This window comes from Cornus florida, unplaced genomic scaffold, assembly GCF_030987335.1.
Source record: "Cornus florida cultivar Cherokee Brave unplaced genomic scaffold, ASM3098733v1 CherokeeBrave_3.0.0_Hap2_Chr02, whole genome shotgun sequence".
Classification (NCBI taxonomy): domain Eukaryota; kingdom Viridiplantae; phylum Streptophyta; class Magnoliopsida; order Cornales; family Cornaceae; genus Cornus; species Cornus florida.
In genome coordinates, this window is record NW_026775572.1 from 66,112,826 (window position 1) to 66,134,444 (window position 21,619).

General features: G+C 35.2%; 1 protein-coding gene and 1 pseudogene across 1 annotated transcript; both read right to left on the reverse strand.

Moving 5' to 3' along the window:
• Positions 1–1,573: 1,573 nt before the first annotated feature.
• On the reverse strand, positions 1,574–2,543 carry LOC132296352 (GDP-mannose 3,5-epimerase 1-like). The gene is made up of 4 exons (XM_059794564.1): positions 2,437–2,543; positions 1,929–2,004; positions 1,704–1,833; positions 1,574–1,605 (listed from the first exon to the last, which is right to left on the reverse strand). Exons 1-4 carry the CDS (start codon positions 2,541–2,543, stop codon positions 1,574–1,576), a joined length of 345 nt encoding a protein of 114 aa, XP_059650547.1.
• LOC132295192 (GDP-mannose 3,5-epimerase 2-like) lies at positions 2,072–5,839 on the reverse strand (annotated as a pseudogene).
• Positions 5,840–21,619: the final 15,780 nt, after the last annotated feature.

The window sequence follows — 21,619 nt, forward strand, 5'->3', positions numbered from 1 at the left end:
TGACCTTTAAAAAGATGTAAAAAAAACTATCTCAAGGTGAATCAATCTATCAATGCACTAGACCACAAATAGATTTCATAAGGTACTATACTATCCAAGAGCAGATTTGTTCCAAAATATATATAGTAGACATATCACTAATAGAAATATATAATAAAAGAAACACCTTTACTAACTGCAACTAGAAGATCTGACTGGCTTCCAACCAATTCATTCCTTGCCATCAGCAGCACGAAGGGATCCGAGTTGGACAGGGGCTTGGGTTCCCACAACCTTGGAAGAGCCATAAACTGACAAATCCACACCCTGAGTTTTCTCCTTTTCAATCTGGTCTTTGATCCAGAAGTAAGTAATTCTCAACCATCCTACAAAAGTAGGAAGTAGTAAATTTAATTGTGGCAGGGCTACGAACTCTGGTGATTTGCATAACTTCAACAAACAAATTTGACTTGGAATAATAACTAAAATTACATCCAAACATATATTTTCAAGCTTCCAAACAGGGAACTATGAACTCTTTATTGATACCTTCAGTTACATAGTTGGAGCCCAACCAAGTTTCTCTTTGATCAGTGTGTTGTCTGAGTTACGACCACGGACATCTCATTCATGCTAACATCTCATCGCTTCCAATGTTCACTGGCTCCCGGAAGTCTGACTTTGTCAATCTAGGTTTAATCCAAAATGGTAATGCAATTAAGGAAAGGAAATGAGGTATACAACCATGTGCGTGCTATCATGCGCACATCATATGAAAAATTGCTCATACACATTGACTTTTGCCTGCGCCCACAAACAGCTTTATTTCAATGAAAGAAAGGTGAGATTGACATTCATGGAATGGGCTTTGACACCTATCTTCCATCTACAGAAACATAATAACCACGAACATATTTTTCTTAAAAAAGGAAATGTATCGGAGGCTTCCCTAAAAGTTCAATATTATTGTTGCTTAAAGTGAGAAAATTGATACAGCCCCTAAAGGTGGAATGTTAAAATGTGCTTCAAATATTCTTAAATAAATTGCATGATTGGAGAGAGTTTCGAACATAACTGAAACTTCATCATATATATTTCAATTCATTTTCTGTTTTCTGTCTTCTTAATGTTAAGGAAAAGGGAATGAGAGAACATTTTAGACTACAACCTTAGTGTTCTAAGAAAATCGTGCAACACGGTCTGTAGCTTGCAATCTCAGATGTAACTTGCTAGGATACTAACACTTTTTCGTAAATCTGGAGAAGATAGATCTATGAAAATGCACTTCTAACCAAGTACCTTGAGATAATTTTAAAAATTACAAAATAAGTTGCCTTGAGCTACCACGAGACTTTTGCTCAAGTGGTATCTCCTCGTTCTCCCACGTGAGAGATTGAAGGTTCAACTATCCACTGGTTGTGTTGAGTTGTCGAGGAAAGAAAACAGAAAATGTTGCCTTGACCTACATGAAAAGTGGAAATTGAAGCGCTTACCTCAGCACACCTTCAACACACTCATCAATGAAAGTGAAAGATCAAGTTTGAAGTCCATCTCCCCACATCTCAAACTTATCCATAGATGTATTAGCTTTTCTTCAAAAAGCATCAGGTGCCTTTTCTCTCCCACCTATACCACATAGAGCAAAGTAACAAAAAATAGAATCTACAAAAATAAAATAAAGACAAGCATATGCATAACACCATAAGTGATCACTGAAAGCTTACCTTTCCATGTCCCGAAGGGACCATAAATGTTATGGAACCTCCCAATCCGACATTCTATTCCAAAATCTTTGTTGTAATGCTTGCATAACTTTTCTGTTGCCAGTTTCTCCAAGCCATATGCATCTTGAGGCTAAACATAAAATGAAATTTATCTAATATTAATAATATATTACAAAACAAAATACAATTAGATTATATTGTCATTGACTCAAAAGAGTATCAAACCTCCGCAGGCCATGCATCAGATTCCTTCAAGCTCACATTAGTTTCCAGTTGCTTAAATTCAGAGTAGATGCAAGCACTAGAGGCATAGAACAACCTGCCTGTAGCCAGCTGCGAGTTACTAAGGCCCCGTTTGTTTAGAGGAATTTTTTTTTTTTTTTTTTTTTTTTTGGTTTTTACTAAGAAAGGAGATATTAAAACCTAACAAAAAAACTTATCCATCCACCCGATGGACTTGACCTCAACCTCGACCTAGACCGTTGCCAAACACCAGAAAATAAAATAAAAAATATATATTCTAGCTGAAAAAAATATATATTTTTCGATGAATTCGGAGCCTAACTACTTTAGTAAAAATATATTGTACTTATTGTAAATGCAACAATAATAAGATCATGAAATAAAGCAATTAATGCAGATAAAATTCAGACTTGAGAACTCGAATTTTAACAAAAATGTAAATTCCAAGAACAACAAAGTACCAATATAGATTAAGTCTAAGCCGACAGACCTCTTGACCCTGTTGATCCTAGCAGCCTCAAGCATGTTGAAACTAATCATTGTGTTGTTATACATGATAACAGAGTGGTTGGTCTGAATGAAGCCCATCCCACCCATATCCGCGGCAAACTAACGTAACGCTTTGTTTAGAAAAGTAATGGACATATATCATCTTCCAACTTAACAAAATCAGCCAACCTTAAACAAATCCCACGAGGATCTCAGTCAAATTTCAGATGAAACTCAACCAGGAAAGGACACAATTTTCCTTTGTTTTCTACACTATGATAGCCCCATTTAGAGATAACAACAACGATTTTTGGGAAACAATTCGTTAGCAACTTGCTTTTCTTATGTGCAGGTAACAATTCAATTAAAACCATGTAAATAAACTATCGAGTCAAGGTGCAACAATCTATCAATGCATTAAACCACATATAGATTTCATAAGGTACTACACTATCCAAGAGCAGATTTGTTCCGAAATATAGTATACATATCACTAATAGAAATATATAATAATAGAAAAACCTTCTTTGACTGCAACTAGAAGAGCTGACTGGCTTCCAACCAATTCATTCCTTGCCATCAGCAGCACGAAGGGATCCGAGTTGGACAGGGGCTTGGGTTCCCACCACATTAGAAGAGCCATAAACTGACAAATCCATGCCCTCAGCTTTCTCCTTTTCAATCTGGTCTTTGATCCAGAAGTAAGTAATTCTCAGCCCATCCTACAAAAGTAGGAAGTAGTAAATTTAAATTTTCCGTAACTATGAACTCTGGAGATTTGCATAACTTCTTCAACAAACAAATTTGACTCAGAATAGTAACTGAAATTACATCCAAATATAGATTTCAAGCTTTATCGGTACCTTCAGTTTCATAGTTGGAGCCCAACCAAGTTTCTCTTTGATCAGTGTGTTGTCTGAGTTACGACCACAGACACCTTCTGGGCCAGGAATGTGGTTGATAGGGAGGTTCTTCTTCTCAAAGCTAAGAACAATCTCAGCCATCTCATTCATGCTAACCATCTCATTGCTTCCAATGTTCACTGGCTCCAGGAAGTCTGATTTTGTCAATCTAGGTTGAATCGAAAATGGTAACGCAATTAAGGAAAGGAAATGAGGAATGTAACCATGTGCATGCCTATAACGTGCACAGCATAATAAAAATTGCTCATACACATTGGTGTGCACACACTCCTACAAACAGATTTACAACAATGAAAGAAATGAGAGATTGACAATTATGGATTAGGCTTGTTCACCTATCTTCCATCTTCAGCCACATAATAACCAAGGCTTCCCTAGAAGTTCAATATTGTTGCTGCTTAAAGTGAAATTAAATTGATACAGTACCTAAAACTGGAACGTTAAAAATGTACTCCAAATACTCCTAAATTGTTGCATGATTGGAGATAGTTTTGATCATAACAGGAATATCTAAAAGTAATTCTAAATGCAAGATTCATCTTATTTCCTTCAAGGAGTAGATTAATGAAATACAAAAGTATTAAAAGAAGAAGCTGATATTGATACCATGTCCCTTTCCTGAAATCTTCACCTAAAGAAACTTTACCAAATTATATTTCAATTCAATTTCTATTTTATGTTTCCATTTAATGTTAAGGAAAAGGAAACAAGAGAACATTTTAGATAATAAACTTAGTGATTTAAGAAAACTGTGCACTATGGTCTGTAGCTTGCAATCCATAATCTAAATTGCTAGGGTATTAACATTTATTTTTGATAAATCTGGAGAAGATATATCCATGAACTTGAACTTCTAACCAAGTACCTAGAGAAAATTTCAAAAATTACAAAATAGGTTGCCTTGAGCTACCACAAGCCTTTAGCTCAAGTCGTATTTCCTCATCATCCCATGTGGGAAAGATTGAAGGTTCAACTCTGCACTGGTTGTGTTGAGTTGTGTGTGTGTGCACGCGCTCTTACTTACCAAAGAAAGAAAATGGAAAATGTTGCCTTCACCTACAAGAAAATTGGAAATTGAAGTGCTTATCTCAGCACACCTTCAACACACTCATCAATGAAAGTGAAAGATAGAGTTTGAAGTCCATCTCCCCACGTCTCAAACTTATCCGTAGATGTAATGGCTTTTCTGCAAAAAGCAGCAGGTGCCTTTTCTCTCCCACCTATACCACATAGAGCAAAGTAACAAAGAATAGAATCTACAAAAAGAAAATAAAGATGAGCATATGCATAACACCATAAGTGATCACTGAAAGCTTACCTTTCCATGTCCCGAAGGGACCATAAATTTTATGGAATCTCCCAATCCGACATTCTGTTCCAAAATCTTTGGTGTAAGGCTTGCATAACTCTTCTGTTGCCAGTTTCTCCAAGCCATATGCATCTTGAGGCTAAACATAAAATGAAATTTATCTAATATTAATAATATATTACAAAACAAAATACAATTAGATTATATTGTTATTGACTCAGAAGAGTATCAAACCTCCGCAGGCCATGCATCAGATTCCTTCAAGCTCACATTAGTTTCCAGTTGCTTAAATTCAGGGTAGATGCAAGCACTGAGGCAATGAAGAACCTGCATGTAGCCATCTGCAAGTTACTAAGGCTCCATTTGTTTAGATGTAAAATATTTTTTCAAAAATACTTTTTTAATTTTTGGTGTTTGGTTGTCGTAAAATATTACGAAGAAAAAAGATATCAAAACCTAACAAGAAAAACTTGTCCATTGCCTCGACCTAGAACTTTGCCAAACACCGAAAAATAAAAATAAAAACTATATATTTTAGCTGAAAAAGGAATATATTTTCAGAGGAAGATATTTGATGTGAAAGCAAACCAAGCCTAAATACTTGGTAAAAACATATTGTACTTATTGTAAATGCAACAATAAGAGCATGAACTAAAGCAATTAATGCAGATAAAATTCAGACTTGAGAACTCAAATTTCAATAAAAATGTACAATCCAAGAACTACAAAGTACCAATATAGATTAAGTCTAAGCCGACAGACCTCTTGACCCCATTGATCCTAGCAGCCTCAAGCATGTTGAAACTAATCATTGTGTTGTTATACATAATAACAGAGTGGTTGGACTGAATGGAGCCCATCCCACCCATATCCGCGGCAAGATTGAAGACATTGTCGACTCCTTCAGTGACCTTGAGGCAATTATCCATCACCCTGAGATCCACCGGATGAAATTCATGACAGAACATGTCTTCTGTCATGTGCTCATTCTTCTTCCAGTCAGAAGCTATAATGTAGTGGCCCTCACTCTTCAAACGGCGAGCAATGAGTGAGGCTATAAAGCCTCCTGCCCCATTAATAGAAATTCGGAGCTTCATAGATGGCCACTAAGGTTCTCTTTCGAGGTTCTCGTAGGTGTATGCACCATTATTGGTCTCATTGGTACTTCCCATTCTACAGGAACAAGAGAAGATATTGCAATTACAGACCCATTACAATAAATGATCCATTGATTGAGCACTAACATCAAAAAGGAACATTAAACAAGAAAATTTGAATTATGTTTATATGTAAAATATATATATATATATTTTTTGGTGTTTGGTTATAGTACGAAGAAAAAAAATTTAAAACCTAACAAAAATAACTTATCCATCATTTTTCGACCAGCCTGTTGGAACTCAACCTTGACCTAAACTTTTGCCAATCACCTAAAAATAAAAAAATAAATATATTTTACCTAGAAAATATTTACATATCAAGAATAATAATTTATCCACAGGACCACAAGCATCAAATCCAGCAGAGCCAAAAAAAAAAAAAAAAAAAACCACCTCAATTACGTTGACATATTCCAAACTTTACATAGAAAGTATATTGTATATTTTAGTTTGAACAACATTAACACATTCCAAACATTTACATAGAAAGTACAGTGTATATTTTAGTTTGAACAAATTATAAGAGCAAATCATTTAAATACAAGGTAAGAAAAAAGAGGCAATGATGAGTCATTATCACCATAACAATCATATCAAAGAAAATAGTTATAAAAATTGTAACAAGCAGAAGAAAAGAGGACTTACAATGTGACCCCAAATAGGAATTAAAAGAACAAAAGAAAGCAAATTTTCATTTAACCCAAAATTGGACTTCCATTGAACCCAAAAGACAAATTTTCATAAAACCAAACCCAACCATGTTTCCGAATCACATGAACATAGCATTGAGATGACAAACTATTTGAAAAATAAAAATAAAAAAACCCAGAAAAATCCAGTTAAGATGTTTACCTCTAAAACCTTGAATTAACACTTCGAAGCTTGAAAAAGAGGAGGAGACACACTGTACAGGAAGCAATATTGCTCACAGAGACTTGAACGGTTCTCGGTAATTATCATAATGAACTGATGGCCACTCACTCGTTTCTCCATCAAAAAGGTCAATTTAGTTTTGGAAAATGACAGTGGTAAAGAGAAAAACGCTGGTATGAGAGTTGGAACCCATCTTTAATTCGGGCTCCAATGTTGCACTATCCAATAACTTTTTGACCAATGGGTATAAAAGAATGATAAATTCGAATTTTATTTAGTGCCAGCATTATTTTTAAATTTCAATAAAATTATTTTGAGCCTTGAAATAATTTCTTTTAACAGTAAATTTCACTTGCCTCTCTTATATCAATATTTTATATAAATTTTTTGTGGACCTTGGATAATCATTTTTACAATTAGGGTTGTACTTGGGTTGAAAAATCTCAACCCGAATTAAATTAGAATTAGGCTTGGGTTGAAATCCTAGCAACCCGAACCAACTCGAACCCGAATTATAATATTATTTTCATATATATTTTTACTTTAAAATACATTATATATAATATTTAAACTATGATTACCTTTTTTTCTTTTCAACTTCCTTTATTAAATCTTAACTTGTTGTATATTAATATTTAGGAGACTTAATTTTCTAAGAATTTGTTTGTAATTATTAAAAATTTACAAAAAGTCTTTGAACTTTTTTTTGTTTAAGAGTAATTTAATCTAAAACTAATTAAGATCATATTAAATTTTCGATGTGAAGATTAGCCATATGAGTCACCCAAATTAATTCGAAATTTTAACACGAAATCTAAGCCCGAATTTAAAAGTAGAAGAATTGATTGGGTTTGGATTGAGTAGTTAGGGTTGAGAATTAGTTTAGGATTGGGATTGGGTTTAGCATTTCATATGGTGGGTTGGGCTCAAGTTATACCTCAAACCCGCCCAACCCGCCTGAGTTGCAGCCCTACATAAATCCCTTTATGTTTCATAATTTCACTTATTTCCTCAGTGTTGTCCAACTTGATAATAGTAATATATTATTTTACCGTTTTGTCCATAAATTATATATTGTCATTTAAGGCGCGCATTAAAAGGACAAAATTGACCTTTATCAATTTTCTCATGATGACATCAACAGATTCTATCATATGCTAACGACATGGGGGAATCAGTTACATAAATTTTAACCTTACGGGAAGTAAGTGGAATTATAAACGTAGAGAGGGTTTATGTGGGATATCGATGAACCTCCGGGAAATTTTATATAGTTTTCACATAAAGAATGTATTATATATTAGGCAAAAGAGTAAAAAACAATCCCAAAGTCTCACCAAGTGATCACAATAGCCACATGTAGTATAAAAGTGAGCACGTCAATCCCTATAGTTTCAAAAGTGAATAATTTGTCTCCTTGCATTTTATCTCTAACTACTTTCTTTTTATATTTTTCCATATTGTAATGCACATGATTGATAATTTTTTATTAATCCCGAAAGCACCTTCCAATATGACTGGTTTACCCCATCTTCCTAGAAAAATGTTTTTGCATTCCTTTGTTCCAATCAAAATTATTTTTGATCTCTCTTTTCCATTTACATCTGCTCTCTATGCTTTCCCTCCAAGTTCAGTTCATTAAAACATTTATATGTGTGTGTATTTGATATATAGTGAGTTATAATATATATAAATTATTGTTGGACCATATATATATATATATGTTCATGTGAATTTCTTCCACTTTTGTCTTCTCTAGCTACTAGAAGAGTTTTGGGAACTAGACTATATTAAATGGTTTGTAATGTAATACAATATGTACAATATAGCCGAGGATATAACACAATCATGAAAGATATGTAGTCAAAACCCCTCTTACATATGATTTGAAATGTGGGATTGTAAATTCTTTTTTGGCCTTAAAGCCTTCCTTATTCCTCACCTTAAAATAGCCTTCAAGGATTTTATTTACTTAAAACTTTAATAAGTTGCTAGTTAGTTTTGTACTGTGAATGATTTTTCATCTTTTTCCAAGCCATGAAAATCATGGTCCGATGGAGCTTCAGACTATCAGTGGCAGTTTGGTCGCTAGCCCAGGTCGTCGTGGTTGCTCTGTTGTGAAGGCTTCACCGTTCTGGGCTTGGTTGGCACATTCACTTCTTCCTAATTCTCGGTGGCCGGTGAATTTGGAGTCTCCTCGAATCCTCCGTCTTATAGTTGATGGTCAAAATGAGCATCAAAAGTCAAACGTAATGATGGTTTTGTGGCTTCAACGTGGTGCGCATGTTAAATTTGTGGCTTCACCTTTGGGGTGGTTTATCTTGTATCCATTACACCACGTAGGAAATGCACAGCCGGTAGTTTTTCTGATGCCTATGGAATTTGTGGTTGTGGGCTTTGTTTGTCCTCAGTCCCACTTTGATGTCACTGTTGTGGGCAGCCCATTAGTCTTGTCATCTAACGTCCTGTTTGTTAGGCTCCCTTTGTGGGTAGCTATAGTTTGCAATTTTAGTTTGGGTTTCCGTGATGATCCTCACGGCTGTTGGAGTGTGCAGAACCCAATGGGCCTATTTGGCGGTGGCTTAGCCCAATCATTGGTGGGTATGTTCAATGGACCCGATGTCCAGTTCAGTGGTGTTTTAAAACCTTATTTGTAGCTTGCACATAAGCATTGCCAGTTGATTTTGGGTATTTTCTTCAGTTGGGGTCGTCGCATCTTTATGACCATTTCTTGTGGTGAATTTGTGTGTTGTCTATCCTCTGCCTTTGGGTGTTGGGATGTTTTGTTGGTTTGTGCTATGTAGATGCCGTATGGCTTTTTTCTTATTGCCAGTGGAAAAAAAAAAAAAAACTCTTGAGTCAATAAATATAAGCATTCACCAAAAATGGATATAAGCATTTAAACTATAAAATCATACATTCATTAATAAAATATATCAGAATACATTCAGTGATGGGACTTCATGTTAGTTTACATTGGGTTGGACTGAGTGCAGGGGTGTCTGTACTGGTTCAAGTGCCTATGTGTGTTTGGTAGGGTTGATTTGGAGGGATAGGGAGAGAAAAGAAAAGAGAGGATAGTGTGAGAATGTGTTTGGGTGGATTAAGTGGAGAGAAAAAAGAGGATAGGGAGAGAAAGGGTAGTGGAGTAAGTTATAAATTATTAATACCAAAAATGCCCTCTACAAATCAACATACAGAAAAGTAATTCCATTTATTTCCTAATATGCTTAGTGGAATGCAAGGATGTATGACAATGCTAAAAGTTATTAAAAATTTTAGGATGGGAAGGAATTGAGTCGGATAGGTATAACAGATACAACAAAAATAAATTTTTCATATGCTCATAACAAAGGTTAAATACTGTTGTTACCTTCAACCATGTTGAATGTTTCATCTTAGCCTAGTGATACTTTTTCTTTTTTATTTTTATTTTTTGTTTTTGTTTTTACCCATGGCATTGAATTATCAAAAAGAAACAATATTTTGAAAATGGATAATGTAAGAAGTGGTTATGAAAAGGTATGACTGTAATTTGGTCACTATCCTTTCTTTTCTTTTCTCTCCTCTATCTTATCCAAATAAGAATAATTATCCTTTCTTTTTTTTTTTTTCCCCCATATCTATCCAAACACGAATAGAAATTATTACTATCATTTATTTTCTTTTCTCTCTTAACTAATACTATCATTTCTTTTATTTTCTCCTCTGTTTATCCAAACATACCCTAAGGGCTTCATAGAGTTGTTTTTAATTGTTTGGTGGGGCGGGGGCGGCGATGATCAGAATAATCATGGACAGCAAGGATGTTAAGAACCCTCTCGGCTTCTTTGAGTTTGTTGGCAAAGGCGGCAAGAATTGTAAAATCTTTGGACCGAGAGAAATTCTGCTTAGCATCAAGAATTTCTTCAACTTCAGCAACAACTTCAAAGAGCTGAGTTTGAAGGGATGTGAAGCCTGCAGCAGGTGGAGTAGTAATTAACATTAGGGTTTATGTGGTCTGTGAAGATAGAAAGGATGGATTGGGCGAAACTTCCAAGAGTCTCGATGATGCCAGTTGAAGGAGAAGAGTGAGAAGCGGTTGTGGCAATTGACGACGGACTGTTGATCGATGAGATTGTGGGAATAAAATTTAGGGTTTTGAAGTGAGGGTTTTGAAGGGATTAGAAGACAGAAGGCCTTCTTATATAGGAGTACGTACGGAGTCCTTGTTCTGGTTGGAGAAGGAAGGATTCAGGAATACTAGTTTAAGCGGGATTCTTACCCAACATTTCAACCTAAAAAAACAATATATATATAGGAGTACGTACGGAGAAGAGTCTCGATGATGCCAGTTGAAGGAGAAGAGTGAGAAGCGGTTGTGGCAATTGACGACGGACTGTTGATCGATGAGATTGTGGGAATAAAATTTAGGGTTTTGAAGTGAGGGTTTTGAAGGGATTAGAAGACAGAAGGCCTTCTTATATAGGAGTACGTACGGAGTCCTTGTTCTGGTTGGAGAAGGAAGGATTCAGGAATACTAGTTTAAGCGGGATTCTTACCCAACATTTCAACCTAAAAAAACAATATATATAAGGAGAAGAGTGAGAAGCGGTTGTGGCAATTGACGACGGACTGTTGATCGATGAGATTGTGGGAATAAAATTTAGGGTTTTGAAGTGAGGGTTTTGAAGGGATTAGAAGACAGAAGGCCTTCTTATATAGGAGTACGTACGGAGTCCTTGTTCTGGTTGGAGAAGGAAGGATTCAGGAATACTAGTTTAAGCGGGATTCTTACCCAACATTTCAACATACTAGTTTAGGTTGAAATGTTGGGTAAGAATCCCGCTTAAACTAGTATTCCTGAATCCTTCCTTCTCCAACCAGAACAAGGACTCCGTACGTACTCCTATATAAGAAGGCCTTCTGTCTTCTAATCCCTTCAAAACCCTCACTTCAAAACCCTAAATTTTATTCCCACAATCTCATCGATCAACAGTCCGTCGTCAATTGCCACAACCGCTTCTCACTCTATATATATATATATATATATATATATATATATATATATATATATATATATATATATAATATATATTGTTTTTTTAGGTTGAAATGTTGGGTAAGAATCCCGCTTAAACCTAAAAAAAAACAATATATATTATATATATATATATATATATATATATAATATTAAGTATATATAATATTAAGGCTCCGTTTGTTTGAGAGTAAAATAATTTATATGTAACACTTTTTCATGTAGAATGTTTTCTTTATTTTTATTTTTCAATTTGGCAAAGGTTTTGAAAATATTTTTCAGAAAATGTTTTTGGTGTCGGGCTTCTAAATGTATTTTTGAATTAAAATTAAAATTCTTATTTGTCTCATTGATTATTCTGTTTTTCTCTTACTATCAATTGGTCTAATTGTTTTTATACCAACAATAATAATTATTTAACAAGAAATATAAAAAAATAATCAATTGATTTTTGAAAAAATGATAAAGAAACCGAAACAAGTCTCTCTATCATCGAATGTAACAAGTAAGGTTTTTTTTTTTTTTTTTTTCCCTTCACTTTATGTATTACGTTTTAAGATTTTAGAAAGTAATACTATAGGTTAATCACTAAGCCAATAATGATGACCAATAATAATAATAATAATAAAAGAAAATTGAAGAAATTAAAAATAGGAAATTATATGATTGTTGTTTAAGAAGAAATTGGCCTCGTGCCTCTCGCCCCACAATAGGTATTGGGCTTATTGGTTCTTCTCTTAACAATTGTTTTATTTCTAGTCATTATAGCACATGTAAAATGACTTATCTCTTTCTCTTTCTTATAACTCTTAAAGGGCTCATTTCTTTCTCTCTAGACTCTTTTTGGGCCACTATGTAACTCTTTTAAGTACTTGATTGATGTTTTCGATGCTATATGTTTTTGTTGAGGAGATCGAGAGTAAAATTAATAGGCTCAAAAAAAAAATCTGGGAGAATTAATTTGTAACGACCCAACTAGATACCAAAAGAATAATAATAAAATAGATAAAATTTCGGCATGACCTTTGCAGAAAAAGTCTCTCTACAACCTGTTGAAATACCAAAAAAAAAAATACAATGGCCTCACTTGGCCCTAAAAATAACCCGTTCTGTCCCAACGCACAATACAAGTATTACATCACATTCCCAAAATAATTACATACATATCAAAAATTCCCTTCCTCCATCTCTTCCAAACAAGGAACAGTCATGTTAAAACAAGTTACAGACCATAAATATAGCTAAAGTTTTAAAGTCCATAACTTACAACATTATACTGATTAAACTAAAATTTCTCAAAATAGTTAAGATTACATTTACAAAATATTAGAGTCTAATACAAAACATAATAAAATAAAAATGAGTCTTCAAACTCGTTTAAAATTGTGGTGGATCATCGTCTGCCACCTCTTTTTCATGTCCTGAAAAATGTTAAAAAAATAATGGGGTGAGCATAAGCTCAGTAGGAAGTGTCTAAGATACACTTCTTATGACCCCGTGAATCCACACAAAGAATGGATAAAAAAGGACGGGGTCATACCATGGGAAATACATATTCTCAACCATAACAACAAATATGTAATAAATGTCAACCAATCACTGATTTACTAAAATGCCATGAAGTGCGATGTTATGCAAATGTCGCTCCTCATTTCCGAAACAATTCCGTTTCAACAACCAAACCGTTAGTGTAATCCGACCCAAGGCACTTCCAAGGCGTCACGAATAGAGGGTTGACTAACGATCTACGACCACAAGGCACCTCCAAGGCGTCGCATCCGGCCTAGTTAGATCAACCATACTCCCTTCTAGATTATACTAACAACACGGACCACTAGGCGCCTCCTAGGCGTCCGGTTTTTGCAAACATCTCTGAAAATATTTTCCCAAAAATAATTTCATTTATTTTAAAACATTTTTCCCTTTTTCTTTCCGAATGAATGGATGAATGTTTCATACTTCTAATCATCAATTCAACTATAGGCTTTCACACATTCCATTTACATCATCATCACAATTTAATAAGAATTTCTAAACATTCATTTATTTTATTTATTTATTTATTTATAACCATAGCATCAATTTTTCAAAGCAATAAATAAATAATCATAAATCATACAACATATCAACACTAAGCATGCTCATTTATCGCAATGCAAATAAACATATACATGAACTCAAATAACACATAGAATACATTTATCATTTTGATTACACATAACTACAACAACAACAAACTAGATAATAAAAAATTAGCATGCTTAGGATCAAATTTAAGGAGAAAAATTCACAAAAGACCTAAGAAGTTGTAGATTAGAACACCCATACCTCAAATTGATGAAAACTCCCAATTTGAGCCCAAGAACCATAGAATTTCGAACTTCCTAGAGTGCACCAAAACTGAAATTGTTGGTACTCACACGTAGAGCTCGCCGTGCTCTTCGATTTGCCGCAAACGGCACCCAAAAATTTCAAGTATGGAAGGAGGAATCAAAGGTTTAAATTGGAAAAGAAAAAAGAAAAGAAAAGGGAAGCTTCTGGATAAAGATACGCAGAGAGAGAGAAATGGATCTGGTTAATAGTCATTAAGCCTTATGTGGTGTTTAAAATGTTAGTGGGGCCCACTATCTTTTTTTTTGTTTTATTAAAAAAACTAAATAACTTTAACATATATATATATATATATATATATATATATATATATATATATATATATATATATATATCCGTAAAACATTACATTCTCCCTAACTTTAAAAGATTTCGTCCCCGAAATCAAGCCATACCTGAGGGAGAAAACAACTCTGGATACTTGGAGCGAACCTCTTGTTCGAGCTCCCAAGTTGCCTCCAAAGAACTTTTACCAACGGTAGCGTTTTTTTTTCTCAACACCTTCTGCTGTGTGTCAAGGATCTGAACTGTTCCCTCCTCGTATGAAACATCCTCATCAAACCGCATGACTAGGAACTTGACAACCTTATTGCCTTTGACCCGACGCCAATAGGCAATCACACACTGCCGCCAGAAGGACCCACTGCTCACCACCCTATCAGGGTACTCACCGTTCACAACATCATACACAAAACCCGCTGTATTCAACACTCGACTTAAAACTAACACTGGTCCCCTCTACACTGCTACACATGGCTTCGGAGCCCAAAAGAAGAATGGTCACAAGTCCCCTGAACATGACAACATCCTAACTCAACTCATCCTTTAAAGGATACACAAAATCCCAGACAAGGAACCCTATCTATCTCACAATCAAGCTCAAACTCAAATCTACATGTCACTGTCAAACCAATACTCGCCATCAAACACACATCTACACCATCTCATAATCTACCAACGATTACTACCCCTATTATACGACAATCATTACACCAATAACCTCAAGATTACTAAATAATGAATCCCTAACGGCTACATAGACATTAGTCACCAAAATAGTACAGCGCACTATCACATACCCAAGACATAATCCTCAAAACAGATCCTCAATAATCAAGTGGTCGCACCACAAACCTTTATCGGATACTTGGTCCCACCTAACACACCTCGTCACCCGAGACTAACCACCTGAATCCACACCGTCACGCCAATATAACACATGATACCATGCTCTCACCGCCCCTGGCAAATCGAAACAATCATTGACCTTTGAACCGATATCATGCTACAGAGGGACTGATTCAGGAGAAATGGTTGGCCAGGCCATTCTCGTCTTCAATCTGGTCTTAACACAGATGTCGTTCTTGTCCTCAGGTCCAACCTCAAACACAATCTTACACAGTCCACAAGATAACCATGAGATCCACTCACTATCAATCCATCGTCCTACGTAACCTCAACAACTATACAGTCATATACCTGCTGTAAAAATCCCAATCATACTTTAATCATGCAACCATAAAAAAACTAAAAGCAATACGGCACCAAATATCATAGTCATCAACTAGCATAAAAGATCTCTAATCTCCTCTTAACACCCATACCAGGTAAATAACTCCATAGCATTACTCGATTCAATTCTCACCTCGTCAAAACACACAATGTAACTATTTCATGCCTGAAATCTCAAAACCAAAGTCAATCATTCCTATTATTCCTCAATAGAATCACACATTCACTTTCTCTAATAACGAAATTATAGGACAACATCGACACTTGTCATCAAGGCACTGCTCGAATCAAACGCCTATAAAAACTTCCGAGTACATAACTCACATCACATCACCTAATCGTCCTCAAACTGCTATTCAATACACATTCCCTAACCATCTTTGCTAGTACCAAACACCAGAAACACAATTCGTAGTCAGCAACTCGTGCCTCACATTCCACTAATCAAGACCACTTATAAAACAAACGCTACTAAAAACCAACGACTTTATTTCCCTCTGTGGGAGTGAGTCGACCAAACTAACCAAACCTTTACCGATGAACTCTAACAACATAACAACCACACACAGGTCTGTCCACCCACGGACGCGCACAACTCGTAAACGGAGAGCAAGACTCATTACAAACGACGTCCTTGCCAGGATTAGAGCAAATGGAAAGGGTAACGACCCTACTCTCACAAGAGACTGACCACTCGTACCTGAATCACCCGACACCATATCACACGTTACTCACCAATCATCCAACGATGGACACCCAATCCCACCTGAGACGAAATAAACTCCCTACCCACAAGGAGAAGAACCAACTGGAAACACATATGGGGCTACGACCTCGATTCCAAGCAACCTCACCACCAACGGACCGTCACGCTCTATCAACACAGAAACCTTACATACGCTACTCTGTAATGCCTACGCTAATAAAAACCAACTAGATAAAAGCACCAATGCTCACGGCACACTATCACTAGAAACAATCACAACCCTTCGGACACCATGTCCCGTTCTACCTAGAATCAGTCACTTCCAATCGATAACCTCTACGCCATAAAATGACACTTTACCATCCATTCATCTTTACCTACCCAAGCGACACTACCTCGATCACCGTGCACACAAGACCCATGAACTCAGTCACAACAACCCACTGACGCTTCAAAAGAAAAAGATGCCTACATAGCAACACCTCTTCATCTGGTTCTAAAGACTAAGCTGACCATAATTGCCTCGACTGGCCCACAACCCCATTACCTACCCGACAACATATAACAAACAATTCATAGTCCCCAAACTACATTCAGATCATACCTTAAACCGTTCTACTTATCATCTCTAAACATCATACCATAACACCTTCACTGCCACTCATCTATATCAACAGTTCAAACCTATCATCATACCGGACCATCAAGTTATTACCAAGCAATTCTTCTTCCAACATCCTTAAGATAACACCATCGTAACAATAAAATAAGCATTACTTTCGATATTTCCCATAATGACCACTATTTACCATTAGAAAAGAACCTCCATACAACAATGTCATGCTGACAAATCCTCAAAACAAAATGAATACAAATCTCAAAATGCCCAACACCCAACAGTCTCCTCAAAACCACCAACTATGTAATCAATCATTAATACTTAACCAACTACTTAAACTACTCTTTCTAAAGCGATCTACATGCCTAAACAAGAAAACTTAATACCCTATGTTCAACACCATTACCTCCCCTTTTCGCCGTTCCTCAGAACACCCTTGGCCCCAACAAAGGCCAAATGGGGCTAACAACTAAACCCACAAAATCAACCTCGTCCAAATCATTCTAATCATCTGTCGACCTTTTCGAATCCTCAAACACCAAGCACAATTTCCTGATACCTTAGACATAACATAAAATCCAACTCTAGTCCACAACTTTCAAATCCTAGAACACAGTCTATTTGGTAACACCGTACCTACCATCAATCACTTCATCCGTAAATGACCAAGTACTTCAATGACCTCATATAACCTGCCTTATAGTGCAATCCTGCTCTATACAACTAAAACTAACCACTATACACTACCTCAAGACTCTCTCGACAACTGTGACAACCTATAACCCCACTCATCCACCGAACCATGTAATCAACTCACAAAGAGTTAATTACCCATAACATGCTCCTACAACTATCCAAAATGAGAATCACTCCTTAACAACCCAGTCTCCAAAATAGACTCTTACAAGACACAAAATGCTCCTCACCCTGCAACCGGTCCTATATTACCCCAGACCTACAAAATCCAACAAGTACCTACGACAGTCAGAACCAACACGCCTCCTCAGACCGTACCAGATGATACACATCTACATCCCATAAACTACATTCGTGACTCAAACAACTTCTGTTATACCTACCACGACTGGTTCGAAAAGAACCTCCGCACCAAACTGTGACCAAAGTCACAAACACTAACTTTCTAAGGTCATACCTTTCTCCCTCGAAACCCTCACTCACACACTCGACCTCCACGGTCACAGGAACCCATCCACCGATGCATGAAACTCACACTCTCTACGGACACCGTGCCATAAAATGTGAACCTATTCTAAAGTCGTGCTCTAAACACCGCACAAAATGCATCAAGAAAATCAAAATGACTACACACCAAATAACTCAATCCACGAGCTAGAAGCCCACGCTATTCGTTCGATAAGAACCGGCACCTAAAAACCCTGGAGCAACCGAGCTCTTCACTTACTCAGGTCAAAACACACACAACCAACTCTATTTCGTCCAGTACTCTGCCGTTCTAACAACCATGCCAATGCTTAACCGCATATACATATAATTACATTGAGTCATATATATACACACAAAATGACCATAATCCACAATACCATATGAAACATACTTGCACATACCGTGCTCACCATTTGCCATATTATCACAAAAATGAAACTCCACACACCGTGCCTACCACTTGCCGTCACCACATCCCTCATACTTGTCATCTTATCACAATTAACATGCTTTCAAATAACATATACACTTCATTTATATATACTGGCATTTAAACACGTAAGTATGTAAACACTTAGCAAATAAGCATGCCTTTTAAAACCGTAAACACATAAGCAATTAAGCAGTTGGACATGTTTTTCAAATAACTAAACACCTTAACACACAAACATATAAACATGTAATTCAACTTCCCATGCAACCCTAGGTAGGCCTCTACCCGTCGTCCTAATGGTATTCGAACCATCGCTCCGGTACCAATTTTGTAACGACCCAACTAGATACCAAAAGAATAATAATAAAATAGATAAAATTTTGGCATGACCTCCGTAGAAAAAGTCCCTCTACAGCCTATTGAAATACCACAAAAAAAATACAATGGCCTCACTGGGCCCTAAAAATAACCCGTTCTGTCCCAACGCACAATACAAGTATTACATCACATTCCCAAAATAATTACATACATATCAAAAATTCACTTCTTCCATCTCTTCCAAACAAGGAACAGTCCTGTTACAACAAGTTACAGACAATAAATGTAGCTAAATTTTGAAAGTCCATAACTTACAACATTATACTGATTAAACTAAAATTTCTCAAAATAGTTAAGATTACATTTACAAAATATTAGAGTCTAATACAAAACATAACAAAATAAAAATGAGTCTTCAAACTCGTTTAAAATTGTGGTGGATCGTCGTCCGCCACCTCTTTTCCATGTCCTGAAAAATGTTAAAAAAATAATGGGGTGAGCATAAACTCAGTAGGAAGTGTCTAAGACACACTTCTTATAACCCCGTGAATCCACACAAAGAATGGATAAAAAGGGACGGGGTCATACCATGGGAAATACATATTCTCAACCACAACAACAAATATGTAGCAAATGTCAACCAATCACAGATTTACTAAAATGCCATGAAGTGCAATGTTATGCAAATGTCGCTCCCAATTTTCGAAACAATTCCGTTTCAACAACCAAACCGTTAGTGTAATCTGACCCAAGGCACCTCCAAGACGTCACGAATAAAGGGTTGACTAACTATCTATGACCACAAGGCACCTCCAAGGCGTTGCATCCGGCCTAGTTAGATCAACCATACTCCCTTCTAGACTACACTAACAACACGGACCACTAGGCGCCTCCTAGGCTTCCTGTTTTCGCAAACACCTTTGAAAATATTTTCCCAAAAATAATTTCATTTATTTTAAAACATTTTTTCCTTTTTCTTTCCCAATGAATGGATGAATGTTTCATACTTTCTAATCATCAATTCAACTATAGGCTTTCACACATTCCATTTACATCATCGTCACAATTTAATAAGAATTTCTAAACATTCATTTATTTTATTTATTTATTTATTTATAACCATAGCATCAATTTTTCAAAGCAATAAATAAATAAATAAATAATCATAAATCATACAACATATCAACACTAACCATGCTCATTTACCGCAATGAAAATAGACATATACATGAACTCAAATAACACATAAAATACATTTATCATTTTGATTACACATAACTACAACAACAACAAACTAGATAATAAAAAATTAGCATGCTTAAGATCAAATTTAAGGAGAGAAATTAACAAAAGACCCAAGAAATTGTAGATTAGAACACTCCTACCTCAAATTGATGAAAACCCCCAATTTGAGCCCAAGAACCCTAGAATATCGAACTCCCTAGAGTGCACCAAAACTGAAATTGTTGGTACTCACACGTAGAGCTCACCGGTGCTCTTTGATTTGCCGCAAACGGCACCCAAAAATTCTAAGTATGGAAGGAGGAATCAAAGCTTGAAATTGGAAAAGAAAAAAGAAAAGAAAAGGGAAGCTTTTGGACGGAGATACGTAGAGAGAGAGAAATGGATTTCGTTAATAGTCATTAGGCCTTATGTGGTGTTTAAAATGTTAGTGGGCCCACTACCTTTTTTTTGTTTTATTAAAAAAACTAAATAACTTTGACATATATATATATATATATATATATATATATATATATATATATATATATATAAATCCGTAAAACATTACATAATTGGTAAGTTATTTTAGTTAAATTTTAATAAATTATTTTTCTTCGTAAAAGATTTTCTTTGAATTTGGAACTACCAAACACTGAAAAATATATATTTTAAAACAAAATAGTTTACACTCGAACAAACAGAGCGTAAGATTTAACAGAACGAAATTCAAAGGGCGGAACACCATTGAGGGGAATGACGTGGTTTTTGACCCATAACAGAATCTGAATCCAATCCTCCATCCCTCGTTAAGGTCCATAAAGAGACTAAGCCCATTGTTCGGCCCTAACCCAATCTTATAGTAGGATTTTTAGAGCTTGGGCACACAACCCTTGGCTCGGCCGGCCAGCCCACATGCATTTTTTGTTTCAATAGCTCAGCCAACACCCCCCCCCCCCAACACACACGCACACACACACACTAGTAAAAATCACTTGCGATGCACATGATTAAAATTTATTTTATAATTTTAATTAAAATTTATAGAGAATTATTAAAATAAATTTTATTTTTAAATAATTAATTAGCAACTTATTTGAGTTATTACAATTTTAAATATTAATGAAATCAAATGTATTGATTTTTTTTTTTTTCATGAATTATGAACAAATAGTATTATAAGAGTAAAGATTAAAATTTAAAGAGTTACAAAATTTTACTTAAATAATTATTAATCATGATATAAATGCTAATATTAGATAAATATTAATATTCATAATTTTAAACTATTAGTCATAATTGTAAATCATAATAGGTCAACAACATAAAATATTTTTTAATATTAATTAATAAATATCTCTTTTTATAAAAACTCTTTTAATATCAATTAATAAATATTTTTTATATTAATAAATAAATACCGAAATAGAAAATCTTTTTATATCAATTAATAAATATTTTTTAATATTAATAAATAAATACTGAAATACTAATATTTTTTTATTTTAATAAAT